This window comes from Eublepharis macularius, chromosome 2 (assembly GCF_028583425.1).
Source record: "Eublepharis macularius isolate TG4126 chromosome 2, MPM_Emac_v1.0, whole genome shotgun sequence".
Lineage (NCBI taxonomy): Eukaryota > Metazoa > Chordata > Lepidosauria > Squamata > Eublepharidae > Eublepharis > Eublepharis macularius.
Window position 1 is genome coordinate 99,619,356 of NC_072791.1, and position 19,813 is coordinate 99,639,168.

The 19,813-nt window shown below is 41.4% G+C and overlaps 1 protein-coding gene across 4 annotated transcripts in view; it reads left to right on the plus strand.

Moving 5' to 3' along the window:
• The window catches only part of PRMT3 (protein arginine methyltransferase 3), a 105,385-nt gene extending 88,113 nt beyond the window's left edge, over nt 1-17,272 (plus strand). For all 4 annotated transcript variants that reach the window (XM_054972004.1, XM_054972006.1, XM_054972005.1 and 1 more), the window contains one exon: nt 17,060-17,272. In XM_054972004.1, the coding sequence (XP_054827979.1) occupies nt 17,060-17,169 (110 nt within the window). In that variant the 3' untranslated portion in view covers nt 17,170-17,272. The remainder of the gene's footprint in view (nt 1-17,059) is intronic.
• The last annotated feature ends 2,541 nt before the right edge of the window (nt 17,273-19,813 follow it).

Consider the following 19,813-nt stretch of genomic DNA (forward strand, 5'->3'; position numbering starts at 1 on the left):
GAACCCAGAAATAAATAGGCATCCAGTATAGAGACTTCAAAATAGGTGTAACATAGACAAAGTGATTGATCTTTTAGTCTGGTGATTGCATTTTGGGCCAGTTGCAGTTTCTGAGTTGTCCATGTTACAGTGATTTACAGAGCAATCCTAAGCAGAGTTACACCAGTCTAAGCCCATTGAAATGAATGGGCTTAGACTGGTGTAACTCTGCTTAGGATTGCACTGTTAGTCACAAGGTTAATGTAGCAAGGATTAGCATAGCTAACATTTGTCAGAATCCTAAAGGGAAAGTCTCTTTAATGAAAAAATTGTACAAGCAAGGCTCTTCTCAGAGTCATCACTAGTGAACCTCAACTAAAGAGGTTACACAGAGCAAAGGGAATAAGTTGACAGTTTTTGAGTGGGAGCATTCACATGGGAGTCAGACTTGCTGCCTTGGGATGTGCTGATGGCCAGGGGCTTTAGGTGGCTTTAAGAGGGGATAAGATGAATTCATGAGACAAGATAATTCTGCTAGCCTGGATGGCTGAGTGGAACCTCCATGTTATACCTCTGAATGCAAGTTATTAGGCAACAGCAGTAAAAAGAGGCATGGACCTCTGTGTCCCTACAAGTGGTTTTCCCAGATTTCTGGTCAGCCGTTGTGAGAAACAGGATGCTGAGCCACCAGGGCTCTCATGTTTGCTTGAATAGTTATTTTTCCACATGCCACCTGTATTTATTTTTCCACATGCCATACCAAATCCTAGTTCCTGTTTTGTCCTCCTCTTATGCCTCTTGAGTTTTTTTAAGCTAAGATAACCATACTGCATTCTCTAATAAGGCATTTTTAAATGGAACACTGAAGTGCCCATGGATCAAACATGCAGCAATAGCACATATTTTTGTACTATGATGTAGCAGATTACATGTTTAAATGTCCTTTATGTAAGAAATACTAGCTTTGGCGAGCAGAAAATATTAGATGATTTTAGGCAGCCTTTCTCATGTGTAAGGTTTTTTAAAAAAAATAAGGAGTGGTATTCAAATATGCAATTTATCTCCTGTAGTTTGAGGGAAGCTATTAATCCTAGGTGGATAATATTGAGTTGGCTGTGAAAATGCAACAAAATCCAATTTGTGATGTTTTTCCTAACATGGCCATCATTTAATCTTTGTGTTTTATGTTGTCCATTCTCTACAGAATGTTTGTAGCTTTGCTGTTTCATTATATCTTCAAGCCCTTGGGTAGTTAGAAAATAATAGCAATAATGGGAGAATTGTCACTAACCTAAGTTGCCACTAGATATAGGAGAGGTACAATTTGGTTTGCCTGGAAAAGGGTACCTTTGGATCAGCCAGTGATAACAGAATGCTGAGGTTTTTAGTCTTATCAGAACAATATACAACCACAAGTTTTCCAAACTACAGCAGTTCTTGTATACAGTCTTAGTTCTTAAAATCTAATTCTAAAAACTTTTTAATAAAACTGTTCTGATTTTCTGATCTGATCAAGTTTTGGTGGTGGAAAGTGCAGTCAAGTCATAGTCGACTTATGGTAACCCTGTAGGGTTTTCAAGGCAAAAGACATTCCAAGGTGGTTTGCCCATTGCTTGCCTCTAATAGTAATCCTGGACTTGCTTGGTGGTGTCCAGGTAGTAATCAGGGCCGACCCTGCTTAGTTTCCAGGATCCAGTGAGATTGGACTAGCTTGGGCCATCCATGTCAGTATGATAAAGCTTTAACTTCCTTTTTTTTTGCATGTGGTACCAATTGTCATTCAACTATTAGAATTCAAAATTGCCCTGGAAGGATCACTGTGACATTGCAGGATTATTTGGCACTACAGTAAGAGTTCATCTACAAGTACAGTCATAGAATACTTATGAGTATTCTTCTGCTGAACTCAGTTATGATATGCAAAGATTCTTCTCATCTAAGTAGAATATAGTCACTGTTCTGTATGAGTGATATTCCAAAAATTGACAACAGTGCAGACTGGGGTAGAACAGAATGCTGTCACTATGCTCCATTTGTTCGTAATACGTCCTTACATTGCTAAATGATGGAGGAAGAAGCCATCTAATATTTTATAGAGAAGAAAACCTATATTCATTTTGAAGGGCATTTTTGGACGTACATTCTTGACTGGCATAAATATGCCCTACACAGTCTACTCTTGAATATGGAATGCTTTTCTTTTCATGCAAGAACGATCTTGAGCTCTAAACTGTAGGACAAATTTGAAGTATCTTACCTTCTCCTAGCTCTTCAGTGTTTTACCTTAATAGAAAATATGGGTTAAAGAAGAATATTTTTTCCATACCAAGCAGATTCAAATGTCAACCAATAAAACTAACTCCTTCAAAAATCTTTAGAAAGACTTTACTGACTGAATTTAAAAAACATGAAGTTGAAACACAAAATCCACACGCAAAGAAAATCCATTAGCAATAAAACAGCACATAGTTGCATTTTATGTTCTCTCTAATGCCTTGTAGTGAAAATAAAATGGTTGTTATTTTCCACAGTATCTTAAAAGGCTGTACACAGCAAGCAAACAAACCAAAAAAGGAACAATGCCCACCCAAACTCTTAAAAAGAATGATGGTTTACTCTCCATATAGGGCAAAATATGTGTACACGATTACGTAAAGTTTATCAAATATACATATTTAAGAAGTTTTTTCATCGTAAATATTAACTGTATTAGTTAAAGCAGCTTTGACATTATTCTTCATAGCTTAGGTTGTGAAGTAGTTTAACTTGAGGTCTGGAAGCAGAGAAGTAAACATTACAAAATATTAAGATGCTGAGGGCCATGGCTGGAAATAGTATGTGCATAATAATGAGGATGGAACTGTGTTTGTTACAAGACATGTGCATCAAGGTCCTCCTAATCAATAAGCTTGCTTTATGTTCTAAAGCAGCTGAATGTCTGAGCAGTCTACAAAGGCAGGCAACGGTAATCTACTCTGAATGTTTTCAGGCATGGATAACTGAGCTGAGGTGTCTGAATATAAGAATTTCATGTATACCAGGTCAAGTCTAACTAAGTACTGTCTGTTCTGACCGGACGGTCTCCAGGCAGAGAAAGGCCTTTACTACCACCTGCCACTTGAGATCCTTTAACTGGCAATGTCAGGGACTGACTCTAGCATCTCTTATTCAAAGCATGAGCTGTACTACTAGTTACAGGCTTCTCTCCACTTCTGTCCAAGAGGCTGCAACTGGTGCACTGTGTTTCGTGCCACTGATTGCAAATAGCTCCAAAGTAAAGAATAGATCCAACCCCCAACAAAGCCTTGAACTCCATCGAACAGATGTCGTGGGGCATAGCAACAAAGTGGTTGAACTTTTACATACAACTGCCAAGTACAATGCCAAAAAAACAAAAATAGGTACCAAAATCTTTAATAACATTCCAAGAATTAAAACTGTATGATTAAAACAATATCATGGCTCCAGATATATACCTTCTCCCGTGGTCCTGAGAGTGGGGCAGTCAATCCTGACTCTTGGGTAGCTCCTCCTCCTTTCCAGCAGGGTCGGACAAACTTGCGATCCTAGGGGGAGGGGCTCCCCTCAGCTCTCCAGTTTTTTCTGGCCCTGCTTCTGCGGGGAAGCAAACTTCGTTGCTCTGTGGAGCAAACGGTCCTAGGGAAGAAGGACTGAAGAAATTTGGCAGGTGCTTGCTCGCAGGGGAAAAGGAAGGACTTGTTCCTCCACCGCCCCCCTCCCGAATAACATTGGGAAGGCATCGTCCACAGTGAGCAGCAGAGCCGACGTTTTCCCCAGGAGTGGGAACCTGGTTTTCTGCAGGGGCAATGGCGAAACCTCAGGAGAAGCCAGGCAGCCGCAGAAAATTAAAGTGGCCGCTTTTTGGTGCCAAAGCCTCGTAAACGGCGCAGCCGCGGCTAGAACAAATGTGGCGGCGGCGGCAGAAGGAAAGAGCGGCAGAGCCCCAATTAGCGCTGAAACACCAGAGCACGGTAAGACCCTTGTCGGGAGGGGGGGGTGCTTATGCTATTAGCCGGGTCAGGCTACAGGGGAACTCGAAGCAGACCGCTGGGGGGTTGCTGAGTTCAGTGTAGCCCCGCAATTGGCACTTTCCCTTTTTTCTATGCAGGGAAGTTTTTGGCGGGAATGGCGGTGGAGGCAAACGCGCCTGAGGGAAAGGCTGTGGAAACAACCCTCAGTGGTATGGAGTCACCCAGCTCCCCTTTATCACCCTACTTAGTTCAGAGGGGGACCCTAGATACAGACCCTGACCTTTCTGGCCAAGAAGCTAAGGCCAACATACTAGCATGGATCAGGTCAGAAATTAAGAAAGGGCTGGAGGGGGCAGTGAAAGATCTTAAGAAACAGGCTGCTACCCCCGGTAAAGAGAAAGCAGGACAGCCTCTTTCAGATAGGAAGAGACAGGCAAAACCATCTGTGTCCACTAAATCAAAGAGAAAGAAAGTGGAGAGTTGGCTAGAGGGAGACTCCAGTGTATCAGAAGATTCCCCTTCGGGATCAGATTTGCATGAGCAGTCCTCAGAGAGCGAAGAGGGTGAGCTCTCAGATGAAGAGGAGGAAGAAGTAGGCCAATTTCAAACCAAGCTCTTCCCCCAAGAAGTATACAGCAAGCTATTGGCTAAGGTTCTTAGAACTCTGGAGATCCCTCAGGCTCCTTCAGGGTCCCAAGATTCAGGACAGTCATACCCCCAAGGCTCAGAAAGGGCACTTCCTAAAATGGGGCCCAAACAGTCAGGGGTACCACTCCCGGCTGGTTTTCATAGCATCCTCAAAGCAGAATGGGACAATCCTGCAAAACTCAAGACATATCATTCTGCATTCAATAAGTTTTATTCCTTGACACCTGATTCGGCAAAACAGGTTAGACTGCCTATTGTGGATGACCCTGTCTCGATTCTTGCTACATCTTCGATTCTGCCTATGGATGCAGAGGGAGTGCCAAAGGACCCATCAGACAAAAAGATAGAGCAAGCTCTACACAGGAATTATGAAGCATCATCGGCAGCGCTGAGAGCCTCGGCTACGGCATCACTGTTTGCCAGAGCAGCATACATTTGGGCCTCAGACCTGGCTGCTGCAGGGAGTGAGGTCCCCAAAGATATTAAAAATGAAGCAAAGAAGATTGCTCTTACTTCGGCCTTTGCTGCAGATGCTACATTGGATGCATTTCAGATGTCCTCCAGGGCCATGGGTTTTAACGTCACCGCTCAGCGCAACACATGGCTTAGAAATTGGGATGTGGATCCGCAAGCGCATAGCAGAGTAGCAGCAATTCCTTTCTCTGGGAGTAAACTCTTCGGTGAGGCCTTGGATAGGTATCTGGTGGAAGACACTGAAAAGAAGAAGGTCCTACCTTCCAGGAAAAAAGATGTGAAATACAAAGGTAGGCGGTCCTTTCGGGATAACAAAAGGATCTCAAGACTGGGACCTGACAGACCCTTTAGGAACCGCTGGCAGTCTAGACAAAGAAATGAACGTCGGTCCTTTACCTTCAGAAAATCGGCTGCACAGACAAAGGGCCAAAAGAAGGGAAATCAAGCATGACTATCAGCCGATGGTCATGCAAATCAGGGGACGACTACAGCATTTCTCCGATCAATGGAATCAGACGATTTCAGACAAATGGGTGCTAGACATAGTATCCAAGGGCTATTCTTTGGAGTTCGACAAGATCCTGCGACGACGATTCATACAGTTACCATGAAACCCTCTCATACAGAAACATCTCAAGGTGAAGGAAGCCATTCAACATCTGTTGGGGATACAGGCCATAGAGCCGGTGCCGGCGAGACAGCAGAGGCAGGGAGTGTATTCAGTGTTTTTCATTGTTCCAAAAAAGAATGGGGACATCAGAGCTATTTTGGACCTGAAATGGCTGAATCGCCATGTGAAGTCACGCAAATTCAAAATGGAGACAATGAAGTCTACCATACAAGCCATTCAAAAAGGAGACTTTCTCGCCTCCATAGATCTCTCGGAGGCCTATTTGCATATCCCCATTAGGGAGTCCCACAGGAAGTACCTACGCTTTGCTTACGATGGAAAACACTACCAATACAGAGCCCTGCCATTCGGCCTGAAGTCATCACCGAGAGTGTTTACCAAGGTGCTAGTGACTCTAATAGCCTTCCTCAGAACCCAAGGAATAGCCCTGTGTCCATACCTCGACGATATCCTGATAAAAGCCTCATCCATGCAGTCAACCCATTTAGCAGATAGACTGTCTGGAAGGATACGGATTTGTCATCAACAGGCAGAAAAGCACTCTGACCTCTACACAGGTGATTACCCACTTGGGAGTGATTGTGGACAAAGTCAAGGACAGAGCCTTTGTGTCATTGGAGAGACAACAGAAACTCATACGGATGGTTCAGGAAGTTCAGAGAAACAGACGAGTGGATGTGATGATGTTGGCAAAGCTCCTCGGAATGATGGTGTCATGCCAGGAGACACTTCAGTGGTCACGCTTCCACACACGTCCTCTCCAAAGTTTCCTTCGGACATACCAAAGGATAATAATACACAAGTGGGAGAAAATGGTAGAGGTCCCAGAGGCATTGGCCGAGGAGCTGGAGTGGTGGACAAATCTGACCAGATTCGTAGAAGGCACACCACTCAGAGAACCAAAAAGGTTGGTACTAACCACGGACGCAAGTCTAACAGGATGGGGTGCACACATGCAGGACAGAATGATTCAAGGCTCGTGGAAGGAAACAGAAAGACGCTTCAGCATAAACCTGTTGGAGCGAAGGGCCATAAAGAACGGTCTAAGAGAGCTACAGAGCTGCTTGAAGGGCCATCATGTTCTGGTTCAAACAGACAACATGACAGCGAAGGCTTATGTGAACAAACAGGGCGGCACCAGGTTCAAAGCTCTAAATGTGGAGGCAAAGGAGATTTTCCTTTGGGCAGAGGCAAACCTAAAATCATTAAAAGCCATACATGTGGCAGGCCAACAGAACCATCTGGCGGACTGGCTGAGCAGGAACCTGGTGGACCAAGTCGAATGGAGGTTGAACACTCTGGTCTTCAACCAGATATGCCAGAGGTTCGGAAATCCGGAGGTAGATCTGTTCGCATGGGCTCAGAACACTCAACTTCCGATATTCTTTTTCAGACAGAAGGAACAACATGCAGCGGGAACAGATGTGTTGAATACAGACTGGCCCAAACGTCTCCTATATGCCTTTCCGCCGTTGAGGATCATACACAGAGTGATTCAAAAAGTAGTAGAACAGCGGGCAGAGGTAATTCTAATTGCACCGTTTTGGCCCAGAAGGCCATGGTTCCAGGAGCTGAAGAGACTGTCACAGATGGAACCGTGGAGACTTCCATGCAGGAAAGATCTGTTGACTCAAGAAGGAATATATCATCCAAATCCGGAGACGTTAAATCTGGCAGCCTGGAAGTTGAGCGCAGTCAATTGATGGAACTAGGGTATGCTGAAAATGTCATCTCTACAATGTTGGCTTTGAGAAAAAGTTCAACGAATAGGATCTATAATAGTGCGTGGCAAGTGTTCCATTCTTGGTGTGTGGAGAGGAGTTTGGACCCAACAAAAGCAACAGTCAAACAGATTTTACTATTCTTACAAGATGGACTGGATAAGGGGCTCGGCCCGAGTATGTTGAAGAGACAGGTGGCAGCATTGTCGGCAGTGATGGGATCCAAGAAGGGAGCATCACTCACGAAACATGCGCATATTAAAAGATTTTTGAGGGGTGCGATGTTGCTGAATCCACCGCAAGTCCATAGATTTCCGACGTGGAACCTTAATTTAGTGCTGACAGCTCTTACGAAGGAGCCCTTTGAACCTATGGCGACTTGTTCTCTTAAGTTACTAACTCTGAAGACAGTTTTCCTAGTAGGGATAACATCAGCCAGGAGAGTGTCTGAGATAAGAGCACTCTCAGTGAATAAGGAATTGTGTATCTTTCATAATGACAAGGTAGTGCTTAGATTAGACCCCTCTTTCATCCCGAAGGTGAACTCTCTTTTCCATAGGGAAGAGGGTATAATTCTGCCTTCCTTCTGTACTAATCTGAAGCATGATAGGGAAAAAGAATGGCACAAGTTAGATGTCAGGAGAGCACTGAGTTTTTACGTAGACAGGACCAGGCATATCTGTAAGGTAGAGACTCTGTTTATATCCTTTAGAAACTGTTCTATGGGTGAAAGAGTATCAACTTCCACATTGAGTAGATGGATTAAGGAATGCATAGTCTTGGCATACAGGACTAGGAAGGTGGACTTGCCCACAGGGATCACAGCTCATTCATTACGGGGGGCAGCCACTTCCGCAGCTTACAGGTCTTTTCCTTCCTTGGAGAGGATTTGTAGAGCGGCAACTTGGAAGTTGGTACATACCTTTACTAGACATTACAGGATAGATCAGATGGCGTCTGCAGAGGCTGCCTTTGGGAGACGTGTACTACAACACGTTCTGTAAATCTACTTGATAACTCCCACCCAGGGAGTCACTGCTAGATACTCATCCCAAGAGTCAGGATTGACTGCCCCACTCTCAGGACCACGGGAGAATGGAAGATTCTTTTTTCACTTACCGTGAAGCTTCCTTTCTCTGTGGTCCGAGAGTGGGGCAGTCCAAATCCCACCCTAAAATATTTTTTTTTTTAAAAAAAACACTGTATATTGACACTAATAGTATATATTTGACAGGGAAAAGACTGGTAGGAGCATTTTCCTGTTCCAACCATGTAGTGGAAGATGAGAGAAGAGGTTAGGAACCTGTTCGAGTTCTTTTGTTCCTTGTTTATGTTTGTTCTTGAGTGTCTGTTAGTTGTGAGGCGAAGAGACTGGAAGGGTATTCCGGGCTTGAAAATGAACTGGAGAGCTGAGGGGAGCCCCTCCCCCTAGGATCGCAAGTTTGTCCAACCCTGCTGGAAAGGAGGAGGAGCTACTCAAGAGTCAGGATTGACTACCCCACTCTCGGACCACAGGTAAGTGAAAAAAGAATCTTCCATTCACCTAGTGTAGAAGTTCTTAAATAATTGCACCCAAACACATGGGAATGTCATACATTTACAAGCATCTAAAAAAAATCCATATACTGTTACAGTAATCATTATACGCATGTAACCAAATGCTTTTTGCCCATGAGGCTTCCTCAGTGGTTTTTACTTATTTTATACACACCATATACAAACATTACACAGACATCTGGGTTACTGAAAAATTATTATCCACACTAATGGAGCTCAATATGTTTAGCCTGGAGAGGAGACGACTGAGATGAGGGCAACAAAGATGGTGAGGGGTCTGGAGACTAAGTCCTATGAGGAAAGGTTGAAGGAGCTTGGTATGTTTAGCTTAGAGAAGAGACAGCTGAGAGGTAGTAAGATAACCATCTTCAATTACTTGAATGGCTACTATAGAGGATGGTGTGAAGTTGTTTTCTGTTGCCCCAGAAGGTCAGACCAGAATCAACATGTTGAAATTAAATCAAAAGAATTTTTGGCTAAACATTAATAATAACATGATAATAACATTCGATTTATATACCGCCCTTCAGGACAACTTAATGCCCACTCAGAGCGGTTTACAAAGTATGTCATTATTAGGAAGAACTTCCTGACAGAGCGGTCCCTCAGTGGAACAGCCTTCCTCAGGAGGTGATGGGCTGTCCTTTGGAGGTTTTTAAGCAGAGCTTAGATGGCCATCTGACAGCAATGCTGATTCTATGAACCTAGGCAAATCATGAGAGGCAGGGCAGGAAGGGTTACATCAGTGCTTAGTTTTCGTGGCCCCTTCTTACATGCCCAGGGTAATGCCGATCACCACTTTGGGTTAGGAAGCAATTTTCCCCAGGCCAGTTTAACTAGGGATACTGATGGTGTTTTGCCATCTTCTGGGCATGGAGCAGGGGTCACTGGGGTATGGGTGGGAGGTAGTTGTGGATTTCCTGCATTGTGCAGTGGGTTGGACTAGATGATCCTGGTGGTTCCTTCCAATTCTATGATTCTATTCTAATGTGTTTTTGGAAGTCCAATTCTATTTGAATGGGGAAGTGGGACCTACTTACTCCACTTCTTTTTTGTGTGAGTAGTTTAATTTTACCTTTATTAATTTTCAGAATTTGAGTTTGTTTTTATTTTTTACTAGAAGATACTCATACAGCAATTATTCTTCTCTTTCCCCCTCCCCCCTTTTCAGATTTATTTAGAACGTATATATTTATAAAACAAAACCACTGAGAAAGCTTTAGCAGCCGAAATACTTTTGGCTACATGTGAATAATGATGATTTGGAACTTTGGAATGATTCGGAATTTTATGAGGATTTTGGTATCTGTTTGAGGGAGGGGGTTGGTATTGGACTTGGCACTTGCCTGTAAAAGTTTTTTTCTTGCAATGTTTTTGGTTACTCAGTTCTTTTTCAGGGGAAGTTCCTCCCTCGCTTTTCTTTTTTTTCCCCTTTGATGATTAAATAGCAATAACGCCTCAGCACCACCTTATGGAACCTTTCAACCAGATAGGAATAGAACTACCAGAGCATGGTGCCTCTTGTTCCCACCTGTGATAGATGGTCAATAATATTAAAAAAAAAAATGAGAAATCAAGAGAATTCCCAGAGAAAGAGAGAGACACTTCATCTGGTTTCACAGCATAGGTTAACTCAGAATTATTTCCACAGTAGCTGCACACTCCTTTGACTGACCATCTCTCATTGCTGCTATCCCTGTACTTGCTGCTCCATGCCTCATGTTTTAGCTTTTCCTCACTGCTCCTCTCCCCGCCCTCACATTCACAATGTTTGAAAAGGGCACTATATCTAGTTATGTCCAATGATGTCTACTCAATATGGAAGGACAATACCTTTCAACATACAATTGTCTTTCCCCTTCTTTTTGATTTTGGTTCCTCTGAGGTTGCACTCATGGCTAGTTGGAGGAGAGGCCAGGAGGGCCATTTGGGCTGGGCCTCAAATTTAGACACTTGTCCTGGCCCTCTGTGGACCTTTGAGAACAGACTTTGTGTAATCGCAGTCACAAATTTTCATTGCTTCATTCTGTTGTAATTAATTCTCATGTGGATAGTTGCTATTGGTACTAGTTGGGTGCCTTGTCACTATACAAGCAGTAGTCCATATTATTCCTCCATCAATATAAATTCATTTTCAGTCCGCATCCCCTTAAACATCTTGAGTTGTCATGCTATGGGATGTAAGAGGCTCAGAAATAAACAGGCTGGGCCAAAGAGAGAACTTGCATTTAGGAGAAAAACTGCTAATATATAACACAACACTCTTTTCTGTGCTGCAAAATGTGCTTACTAATTGTATGCTTCTGCTGTAGTTTTTTTACTAGTCAAAACAAATTTAGTTTACTCTGAAAAATAACAATACTGCAGTAGAATGATAATGCATTCTGTTTTGATCAGACTATGGCATGACTTGGACCTTGCTTGCATCTTATTGAGCTTAGGTGATGCATCTCAGTTTAACGAAACATTCTCTGCAGTGTATAGTGCAGGAGAGCTGTTGATAGCGCATCAGTCAATTTATATCTACATGGCATTGATTAATTGGTAAGATCTTCCTCTCTTATGATTACACAGTCATTGCTTTTCTTTAGCTACAAAAATGGTTCTTCACAAAAGAAAATTTAACGTGGCCTGTTGGGACAAAAAAGAAGCAAAGATCTGTCTCGTGACAATGAATTAAACTGTTTGCTTGCGTTGCTTAATGCAATTAAATTGGTTATAAATAACTGCAAGCTGTCCTTTAATGAAAACTAGTAGGTTGTTTCAGAAATGTTGTTTCCTAGAGCTTGCCTCAAGGTACGCTTCACTAGGGTTGTTTAAATAGCAACTAATTCATTTTCATGCAATTAAACCAAGACAATGTTTTCTGACAAAATAACAATAAAATCACCTAGGGGGAGAATTACAACTCTACAGTTAAACCAACTTGCCCATATGTTTAGGATTATGAAAACACTTTCAGCTATGTTAAACCATTTGAATTTGGTCTTCTGTGCTGTCAAATAGAAATATATTTGTGTTGTGCCCAGATGTATAATTGGCACATTTTAAATAAATCTGGACAATTCTATATGATTTTCTATTTTTTTCAAGACTAGCATGATGGGAGATATACATTGTCTTTGAAAATGTGCATTTGTTCATCTTAGGGTTTTAGTCCTGCACAATAACTGTCAGGATTCATCCCATCAGTTCATTGGTGCCTAGATGAGTACATGTACGTATCTATCTGCTGCCTGTGGATGAGTCTGCTTCTACATCTGGGTGTCCGTTATGTTTACAGGTGCATTATTTACCCAATTAACCAGGTAGACCTACCTTTTAACACTGTCTGATTAAAAAGTATCCCTGATTGATTATGTAGTGGATTTTTAAAAAAAATTAAGTTCTTTAATGCAAATACTTAAAAGCACCATGATGTCAGGTTCCATCTTAGATGCCTCTTGTAACATATTTATTTATTTATTTATTTATGTCATGTATAGTCTGCCTTTCTCACTGAGACTCAAGGCCAATTACACAGTATGAGATTAGTACAATCAGTATCAAGAACATTTCAATACAGTATCAAGGACATTTCCATAAATAATGCCATAGGGTAAATAGATACAAGTTTAAAAGACATAGCATTAGCAAGAATTCAATACAGAGCAGAAAAAATACTGAAACAGAACATAATCAGTTCTAGGACTGCCATTAGACAACAAGGAGCACAGGTGGTACATAGGAGTACATATTTAAAGAACAGATAATATATAAGGCAATATAGTGATGAAGTTTATGGTTCCTAACTCATTAATGAGGCAGCTGAGACCCCATCCTTACAATACAGCCCTCCCATTTGAGTAAAAAGCCTTTTTGAATAATTCAGATTTGCATCATTTGCAGAAAGCCAGGAAGGGGGGGGGCTCTTCTGACCTCCTCAGGCATTCCACAGGGTAGGGGCCACTACAGAGAAAGCCCGTATATGGGCTGCTGTTGATTTCCCCCATGTGCAGGCTGGCACCTACAGGAGACCCTGTTCAGATGAGTGAAGCTGCCATGGAGGAACATAGGGAGGGAGGCGGTCCTGTAGGTATGCCGGACCAATGCCATGAAGAGCTTTGTATGTAATAACCAATACCTTGAATTCAGCACGGTAACTGATAGGTAGCCAGTGAAGTGACTGTAGGATAGGAGTGATGTTCATGCTTTAACTTGTTTTTCTAGTAATAGCGCTGGATCCAGTATAACTCCTAGGCTCTTAACTGAGTCTGCAAGGATCAGACAAACTCCATCGCAAGTGAGGAGTACAATATCCTTCAAGATCTCTGCCTTCCCAACAAGCATCACTTCCGTCTTGCCTAGGTTCAATTTCAGTTTGTTGTTTTTCAACCACTTCACCACGGTTGTCAGGCAGCAATTTTCTACTACATCCTGTGGCGACCTGGATAGCGAGATATAGAATTTGGTGTCATATGCATATTGATGACATCCAACTCCATAGCTGTGAATGAGTTCTCCTAAAGGTTTTACGTAGAGGTTGAATAACATGGGAGATAAGATTGCGCCCTACTTAACCCCGCAAGATAGTTCCCATTCTGGAGACAGCTGATCTCCAATGGCAACCCTTTGAGTCCGCTCCATGAGAAACGATTTAAACCAGTCCAGCGCACATCCTTTGATGCCCACTTCTGTTTCTGAATGCCTCAACAGGATGGCATGGTCTACTGTATCAAAGGCTCTAATTTAGATGTTTCTGCTTGTATAATCTAAACAGAAAGATTTTACGTAGAGGTTGATGTAACGGTTGAGTTGTGTTGACTTATGTTGTGTAATCTTCCATGAGTCTCAGCAAGAAAGGACTACAGATAAACAAATAGTGTCTCCCTCATGTAGGCTTAGTATTTCTATAAAAATTCTGTAGTCTGCTGTAAAACAAGTAAATATTGCACTTAAAATATGTAGTTCTAGTTTCAGAGTTAGTAGTATAATTTTTTAATGGTTTTTGGTAGCATGTTTCTTCCCATCCTGTACACTGATGAAGCCATTTGGGACTTTTGATATGTATTGAAATAAACTTGTTTCTGAGGAGGAATAGAAGCAGATGCTTAGTATTGTGTTAAATGCATCTTAAAGGACTGGGACAAACAGAGAAATGTAGTGGAAATATCAAGAGATGGTTTTGCGTAATCAAAATGTTAAGTTACTAAAACATAGCCAAGAAACAAGCAACAGGCTGAGAAATCAACAAAATTTGTCTTATATTTTCCTTGTTTCATGCAGTTCTTCATAAACTTCCTTTCAAGAACTGGCAAATATTCTAGTTATGCAAATTACAAAACACAGGATGAGCAAGTGTAAACAAGTAAATTTACCTGTATTGTTGGTTGGGGACATATATTTTATTTAAAAATGTTTTTTCAACAATCTTCATGTAGTTCAAAGCAGTTCACAACGATTAAACCTTGTTTCGAATTTTACCCATATTACAGTCCTTTGGTTTGAAGTGATACAGTTTGAGGTAATTTCAGTATTAGCAAGCATGTGCACAACAGCTTATTAAAAAATCCCAACTAAATAAAAGTTTGTACTTTGTTTTTAGGTTTTTTTTAAGTCAAAATCAGCAGATGATGCACCAACTTTACCTCTAACGTGGTTCTTCTGCCAGTCACTTCACCTTCACTGTTTCCCTTTAACTAATGATAAACCTCGATGTTTTTTTTAATAATAACAACAACAGTGTGCTTATATACTGTCCTTCTGGACAGATTAGTGTCACACTCAGAGCAAAGAACAAAGTCAGTGTTGTTGTTATCTCCACAATACAGTTGAAGAATTGGAGCTGAGAGAAGTGTTTTACCCAAGGCCACGTGCAGAGTTCATGGCAGTAGTGGGAGTTGGACTAGCAAAGTGCTGATTCTCAGCCTAGCCATGTAAACACTGTGCTACATTAGATACTGGTTGTCAAACGATATCTGCAGTGGTCTTCCAACCACTGTCAAAGGAAAAGCATTGAAGTTGTATTCAGTGGATGCCATAAAACTGTGCATTTGACATTATGGCTTACAATCAGGAGTGGATCGGGAGGAAAATAAGGTCCTGCCCTGTCAGTCCACTTTTACCTAACCCTGCCACCAAGGGAGAGAAGAACAACAAATCTGCTGTATTGCTACATAAACTACTTCTTGTATATCCCCCATTGCTAGGGCTTCATTGAGAACTATTTTAATAAGCTTTTTAATCTCACCCGTGGGATCGTGCGGGATTCTCCTATAGTTGCTTTCATCATGGAGTTGTCTTTCTACTTCAGTCACATATACAGTTTTATCTAAGATGACTATCCCACCCCCCTTGTCTGCTGGCTTGATAATTATTGAGGGATCTTCATCCAAGGATTTTAACGCCCTGCGCTCTGTGTTAGACAAATTATTCCAGCCCCTAAAGCCCTTCGCCTCCAGTTTTTCTATATCTCTCAGAACCATGTGTTCAGATGTTGCAATCCTATGATCTTCTACTATAGGTACAAAGTTAGATTTGGGTCTCAGTTTAACAGGTACCCCTTCCATTCTATTGCCAATCTGAACATCCATGAAGAATTTTCTCAGTTTCACTAACCTCACTAATTTAAAGAAATCCACACGGGTCTGAAAGGGCTTGTACGGTGTTGGAACAAAATTTAAGCCTTTATTTAATACACATTCTTCCTCTTGGCTCAAGGATTGGGAGGATAAATTGAAAATCAATTTCTCACTCTGTTCCTGGCTCTGGATCGGGGCTGGACCTTCCCTAAAAAAGGGCGTTGTTGATAAGAGACGGTGCGGCTGCGTAAGGTCTTAGAACTACTCCCCTCGACACCGGAGCTTTCGGCTCCCGAGGGGGCCAAGGTTTCCAAATTGGAATAAGTTTCTAATGTCTTAGCCCAGGCTACCCGCTTCCTTTTGCTGGTTCCTTTATCAGCCGGGGCCTGATCCCACCATAAATAAACACAGCCATTCGTGTAATCCAGGCTGTCCCTTTTAAATTTCTTAATTTTTACTTCCTTAGTTCTCTGCTTGAATGCTGCTACCTCCTTCTCAATGGATGCTAACCGACTCTCAAAATCCGTGATTTCTGAAGAAGACTTGATCTCTTCCCCTACCCAGTCTATTTCCTCCTTAAGGGACTCAGTCTCCTTCTTACATCTCCTAATGAGCAAAAGCATCAAATCGAAGCTGCACTTATTGAGCACTGCCACCCATTGAGACTTAAATTCATCGTCATCAAAAAACATACCCGGGGGTTTCTGAATTCTCAACCCCCTCGGTATGCGCTGAGCCACATGGTAATCATAGAGGGTCACTGCATGTAAATTGAATTTAAGTTGTTTGGTTTTCAAAAATTGAACATTATCCCAATTATGATCCTCAGATGGGGGGAGAGTCTCCTGCATAATAGAGTGCATGCCAGACAATATTTGTTCCTGTTCCTCAAGAGAAAACGCTAATACTTCTTTAAATGAGGCCATAATACAAATGTGCAAATAACAAGCCTGATATCCGCAACAGATTACAATACACAAAGTGAAAAACACCCGAATATCTAACAAAACTACTATATCTATTTCTCTTCAATGTCAGAATACAAATATGTTGTTTATACTAACAATACAATCATGCCCATAAATACAATCATTGTACATAGTACTAATTAAATCTCCAGAACTCTTTGAATCAGTTCATTAATCACAGGGGGCTCCACACCCCACTCTGTTTCTTCTTTGAGCAAGGTAAGTACTCCAAGGGCGAAAAGGATGGTATGACGGTAAGTGCATTCATAAAAGTCTTCTGTAATTCATGTTGTTTCTTATGATTATAGAATCTTCCCAAAGCTGGTACAGAAGTCAAACAGCCACTGACAGTCCTAACTGCAACCAGCTTAGCAGCAGCTTTGGTCAGTCCCTGAGGAAGTCGTCCTGACGAAAGCTGCCGCTAAGCCGGTTGCAGTTAGGACTGTCAGTGGCAAGTCTAACTCAATTGTATGTAGTAATTTATTTAGTAATTTAATAGTATTTCTGTATTTGTGCTTGGTTTTTGTAGGTGAAGAACTGAAAGGAAAGATAACTATCCACAAAAACAGAAAAGATCCACGTTCACTCATAATAACCCTTTCAGTTAAAGATGTGAAGCAGACATACAGTCTTCAGTGAAGATTACTCAACAACCAGCTTTTGCGAGAGATGCCTTTAAAACATGCCTCATGTTTTCAGACACATGCATCTCAATAAAAACTGATTATTTGGTTTAAATTCAGATTGGTTGTTCTGGAAATCATGTTAGCTGTGCATTAATAATTTTGCTCTGAACAATATTTCATACACTGAGAAGAAATACCAGTAAGTAGGTAAATCTCTGACAAAACCACAGAGTTATCTTCAAGTCTTATCTTGTGCATTAGTATCTCTACCTCTTGTGCTCTAAAAACAGTCTACTAGTATTTAGTTAAACAATTAAATTTGGAATCTTTTATAATTTTGAGTATATAGGAATGCTATCCATCTAGTGAAAAACAAATGAGGGCAAAAATGGATTCACTTTAGGCCTTGTTGTATAAAACTTGTCTTCCTCAAGTATATTACTATATGAAGTATTTCCATATAAGAGAGTTCATGGAATGATCTCCCTCTCACAAAAGCTGATCCTGACCTTCAGGAAAAGAGGGGTGAAGCATGTAGAATTCCCCCTCCCCACTCTTTTGCATGATTTTTTGCTCCATTCCTGGAAGCAGAGTTCACGTAGGGGCCCAATTTTCCCTCGAGCTTCAGCTCCCAGGCTCTCTCTCTCTTTCAGTTGCCTGTAGTCCTTGACCATCAGAAGCAGATTTTCCGCTATTCTAGGATCCATCCAATCAGCAGTTTCCGTTAATTCATTAGAGTGCATCCATAGGTTTTTTTTTAAAAAAAATGTATCATTGAGTCATAGAGAAGTCTGAAGACCAGTGTTGTCAGTTTCATTTTTTTCTGCCAGCTCTTCACAATTGGTGTCTCCACCAAATCTGAATTCCCATTTAAATTTTAACACCACCTTATAAACTGTTAAAAGTAAAATACTTGCACTCCTTTAACTGCTTCTTCTATCACTGCGAGATGGACAGTTGATGAAAGCTGCAAAAGGTGCTTTTAACAATCTGAGTACAAAACAAGAATTTTATCTTGTTATGAAGGGAGTGCTCTAACAGACCTGTACTTTCAAGCATTCTGTGTATCCAGTAGTGCACTCATGTTTTAAACAGTCGTGTATAAATCTGGGAAGAGGAGAGATCCCTGGACAGAATGTTCTTCAGGAGGAAAGCAGTCGTATCTAAGGCAGGCTGTACAATGTATTGTGCTTGTCTGTTGTAGAAAAAATGAACAAAAGTTCAGAAGCATCCTAAAGACTTAACATTTATTCCAGCATGAGCTTTAGTGAGACAGAAAAGTACAAAAGGAGTGAGAGAAAGAGGGACAAGTTGAACAGGGAGAGGCCTAGTATAATAAATCAGGTGAGAGCCTCTATGTGGGGACTTAACCTCTTGAGTAGTTTGCTAGATGATGTTTGAGAACAGTGGTTCTGGCCTCTCTCACATGTGATAAACATAAAACTCCAATAAATTAGAGACCAGCTAGATTTTCAGGGTATAATCTTCTGAGAGTCAAAGCTCCCTTCTTCAGATGTTGGTTTCTAAGGAGCAACCGGACTCGAACCTTGCTCTCATGTTACTAGAAAATGTAAGTGAGGAGTCCCAAATCTCTAAGCCAGAGCAAACAGGTGTTTAGTTTATTGATGAGTGCTAATTCAGTACTTCTATGTTATATGTTCATTTTGAAGTTTTTCTGTAGAACAGTGACTTTCAAATCAGCAGTATGTTCATAAAGATTAAAATGTTCACCCATTGGTTTATGAGTATTGCGATTTCTTAGATTGGATTTCTGTTTGCTGATTCTTCCTCATTTGGACTCACACATGAAGAATGGATTGCATCTGTAAGGTTTATTCTCCATACTGATATCGCTATACTGATTAGTTTTCAGCTCTTCACTGAACAGTGAATAAGTAAAGACAATTGTTATCTTTTAACAGATCTTATATGTGCTAATATTTATGGGGGGGGAGGAATCAAAAGTATTAATGATGTTATTAAATAGTTTATTAATAGTGCAAAGCCACATAGGCTATTAATGCTAAGAGGTTTGTCATTAGCTGGTGTAACTACAGTTTTTGCTGATTGTTTATATAATGATTACTTTTAATTAATCCTGTTTAAAGGCAATTTACTGCCATTGCTAGGCAACCACAAGTGTCTTGCCAGTTGATTTCTGTCAGTAAAAGGCAGGGGAAGGGGTTGGGCCCTTTTAGAGTTGTTTAGCCTTTGAAGGGAGGACTTGTTGGGGCCATGCCATGCAGTAACTGTCAGGCAACTTGATACCATGGAAGTTCCATGACCAGGCCCACCTGATCACTAGTACAGCAGCCACCACATGAATGCTAGTGTCACGTAGTGGTTAGAGTATCAGACTAAGATCTGGGAGACGTAGGTTCAAATTTCCACTCTGCTAAGGAAGCTTACTGGTGACCTTGACCCAGTCATACACACTTCAACCCAATCACAGAATTGTTGTGAAGATAAAATGGAAGAGAATGATGTATGCTGCTTTGGCTCTACATTAGAGAGAAAGGTGGCTTTTTTCTCTGACGGGAGAGCTGTAATATAAGGAAGCTGTCTCAAAGAGATACCTCAGTAAAGGGATAGGGAGTGACTATAGACTTTACTTCTATTGCTGTAAGTAGGATCCTACTGGGTAGTTCCTATGTTGT